At 36.1% G+C, this 4,232-nt stretch overlaps 1 protein-coding gene across 1 annotated transcript; it reads right to left on the minus strand.

Annotated features, from left to right (window-relative positions):
* LOC130025350 (olfactory receptor 51G2-like) lies at positions 1 to 942 on the minus strand. The gene has a single exon (XM_056116309.1). The coding sequence runs from the start codon at positions 940 to 942 to the stop codon at positions 1 to 3; it is 942 nt and encodes a 313-aa protein (XP_055972284.1).
* Between the last annotated feature and the right edge of the window lie 3,290 nt (positions 943 to 4,232).

A 4,232-nucleotide genomic window follows, 5' to 3' on the forward strand; every position in this document is an offset into this window, starting at 1 on the left:
CTAAAGTTTTTGTTTCTTGAATTTCTTGAGGATTCTATCACGGATCTGCTTAGTTTTGACACTATACACAATGGGGTTCATTAAGGGTGGAACTAGCAAGTAGACATTGGCCATGAGCACATGCACAATTGGAGAAGCATTCTGCCCATAACGACGGATCATAGACAGACCAATCATTGGTGTGTAGAAGGTGAGTACAGCACAGATGTGGGAAATACAAGTATTAAGTGCTCTTACCCTCTCTGTCTTGGATGCTATACTCAACACGGTGGCAAGGATGAGAATATAGGAAAGAAGAAGGAGCACTGAATCAAGCCCCATAGAGAAGATGACTACCATGAGTCCATAGATGCTGCTGACCTTGCGGTTGGATACAGTTGTTTTTATGAGGTCCTGATGCAGACAGAAAGGGTAGGAAAGTATATTTATAGGTCTATATTTAAGTCTCTTTAGGAGGAAAGAAGCTGGAAAGACAAGAGTTAAAGCTCTCCCAGCAATAGCCAAACCAATGCCAATGATTACACCATTAGTTAGAATGGTTGCATAGCGCAGGGGCTCTCTGATTGCAACAAAGCGGTCAAAGGCCATGGCCAACAGTACAGCTGATTCAATAATTGAGAAAACATGGATGAAGTACATCTGGACCAGACAAGTATTGAAGGCGATCTCCCGGGAATGAAACCAAAAGACACTGAACATTGTAGGGAAAGTTGTAGTGGATAGACCCAGGTCAGTTAGCGCCAGCATTGACAAAAAGTAATACATTGGTTGGTGAAGAGAAGGCTCTGTTTTGATTATAAAGAGTATTGTAATGTTTCCTGCAATTGATATGACATAAATCAGGAAGATAGGAAGTGAAATCAAGCCATATTTGCTTTCAAGACCAGAGAAGCCTGTCAAAAGGAAGCGCGGATATAAGGATGAGCTATTGAAGACAGACATTGTGCTCCTGGAAGGACCTTCAGAAGATGGAGAAATAAAAAGGTGGAAAAGTTAGTAAGAAACAAACATATCAAGATGAAGCAATGCTTTGTTGCATATTGATTGTATTTACCATTTATTATATCTCCCTTACTCATTTTATAAGTATTTATCTAAATTTGTTATTTAACAACCAAAATTATTTGTTCATTACATTTTTTGAGAAACTTCAACTTATATGCAGAAAATTGATAGTTACATATATTTTCCTTTAAAATTAGGTGATAGACATCTGCAATTAAATACTGTTAATTTAATATAATATCCTATAAAACAAAACAAGATAACTTGATTAACTGAGGTTTGAGAAGATTGAAGGTGAATCTTGAATTAAGTTTCACATGACAAATGTGAGTTATATGGAGACAAAGTAATGTGATGTAATCTGTGTTAAGATACACATATGAAAACATAATTCAATGTAACAGAGTACATTTACTAATTTATTAATGGAATTGAAATACTGCCCTCCTGTTGTTCATCGATTTGCTCCAGCGGGCCCAGTAACGTCTCCATTTTGAGACTTGTTGTTACTGTGTTTGGCATATCGAATACGTCACAGGGAGCTTGCCAGGCTTTGCCGTGCAGGCGAGATACTCTCAGTAGCTTGCCGGACTTTCCAGAGTGGCAGAGGAATCAAACCTGGCTTGGCCGGGCTGGCTACGCACAAAGCAAACACCCTACCGCTGTGCTATCACTCCAGCCCATTAATAGTATTAACTAGCACAGCGGGTAGGGCGTTTGCCTTGCACGCAGCCAACATGGCCGACCCGAGTTCGATTCCTCCACCCCTCTCGGAGAGCCCGGCAAGCTGCCGAGAGTATTTGATATGCCAGACACAGTAACAACAAAGTCTCCAATGGAGACGTTACTGGGCCCGCTCGAGCAAATCGATGATCAACGGGAGGGACTTTACTTTACTTTACTTTACTTTAATAATTAATTGATGGTATTAATTAATGACATTAATAAATTAATACATTTATTAATGGCAAAGAAGGTATGAAATGTGTGCTAAATATCAAGAACTTGAGCTTGTTTATAGCTAACAACACTTTAATAAAAATTTAACCCTTGGACAAGATTAGCACAATTACACTGACAAGTAAACAAGATTCAGCGTCAGATATGGTCTAACTCTTGAAAAAGAGAAGCCAGAAAATACAGAAGCTATGATACTATTGTAGCAATAAAAATGAATGAAAACAAAACATAACAATGAGGACAAAGGCAATAAACAGATGAAAAACTATAGAGATAAAAATTTAAGACTTAAGGGATCCAACATTAATATTATAATATATTTTCATTATTTTTTATGGACAAACACAATAAAACAAGAATAGCTATATATTCTCATCATGTGTTTTTATTATGCTAATTTTATAACAAATTAAGTAATATTAATATGTTTAAATTAATATTAATTAATTAATATTACTCACTCACTATCCTGACTTTTAAGGTAACAAGTTCCTTCTGATCTTATTTTATTTAACATAACGTTGAGAATCATATCATCACTCAATTCTTTTCTTCTTTCTTGCTCCCTAAACTTTTTCAATATTTTTACTCTTCAGCCTAGCTATGTATTATATTTTCTTTTAGATCATGCTCTCTGACTTCATTAAAAGTCTATGACAGGGAATATTCCTGGGGAAAAATTCATATTCCCAAAATGGACATAAATTATCTAATATACATAAATCATCTAAAGACAAATTATCTATTAAATAAAGACTAATTCTGTTTTAAATTATTAATCTAATGTCAGAAAAGTCAGCAATTGATAAATATTCCCATCCCAGTGATCTTTAAACATAAAGCATGAAACATTACCGTATATAATAAAGATGTTTAGGAAACATATGTAAACTGCTTGACAGTTTATATCAGAGACCTAGACTATACTTGCTGCTTAAGGAATGCTGAAGTAGCTCCAATTGTAAGCATATTATCATATACAGTAAATAAATAAAATCCAGGATTGGTGTGACCTGAAATTCCCAAGCATTAATTTGTAAATATGCTTCCCTCAGGGTTTGTCTTAAGGATTATGTTGCCTTTTTTTGTTGCTATTGTTGCTTATTATATTCCTAAATGTGTAAAGGTACATTGTCAGTGATGTTATTAAGAATATCATCAACATTCTTACTCCTATCACCATATTCTTTCATCACCATCTTTTTTACCATTATACATTTTAATTAAGCTTGCATAAAAATGTGTTGTGTGAATAGAGATCTCAATACTGCTACCTGCTGATGGAGCGATAGCATAGCAGTAGGGCGTTTGCCTTGTGCTCAGCCCCTGGGCTGAGCCGGGTTCGATTCCTCCGCCCCTCTCAGAGATCCCAGCAAGCTACACAGAGTATTTTGCCCTCATGGCAAAGCCTGGCAAGCTACCCATGACAAACCCTGGCAAGCTACCCATGACAACCACAGTAACAACAAGTCTCACAATGGAGACATTACTGGGCCCGCTTGAGCAATTTGATGAACAATGGGAGGATAATGACAGTGACAGTGACCTGAGACGTTATATAGACCTGGAAGTAAGTTTACAAAGGGATGCATGCGAGAGTTCTCAGGATGTATTCTAATTACTACAAAAAAATCTATGCTTGTACCTACTATCAGTATTAAAACAGTGATATCATATGAGCAATAAACAATCCTCCTTTTTTCAAATATATCATGTCCTAATAATCTATGTTCTGACCTCAAGAGTTTTCCTTCAGGCATCTCCGAGCCCTCAGATGTACATAACCATTTACTCCTCTGGATCTCCAAATAGCCAGGACTAGAAATTCTTTGAAAGAATATTTTTAAAGTCAGCTTAAGAGAAGAAATGCATAATGTTCATAAGGCAGATAGTTCTTCAGAGTAGGAAGAAAACTGTCCCATGTGAAGTATCCATTTCTCTTATCCTTTGCAGTCATAAGATAGGATGTGTTTTTCATCCTTGACTCTGAGCAACTAGAACCTTTATTGGAACACTTTCTCTTCTTTAACCACCCTAAACTCCCTATCCCTCTCAATTAGTGAATTCCCTTGGGAACTTTTAATTTATTTTTAAGCGCAAATCTCAAAGAGGACAAATGAAGTCACTCTCTTGGAGTTTTTCTCTCACTCAAAGAAAGATAATGATGACAAATTCCCAGTATGAAAGACTAGATTTGATATCCAGGAAAAGCATTGTTTGGATAATAATTTTAGGATAAGTAATGAGATTATTCAAAATTCTGTCAT

The sequence above is a fragment of the Sorex fumeus genome, unplaced genomic scaffold, assembly GCF_029834395.1.
Source record: "Sorex fumeus unplaced genomic scaffold, SorFum_2.1 ptg000030l, whole genome shotgun sequence".
Taxonomy (NCBI): Eukaryota; Metazoa; Chordata; class Mammalia; order Eulipotyphla; family Soricidae; genus Sorex; species Sorex fumeus.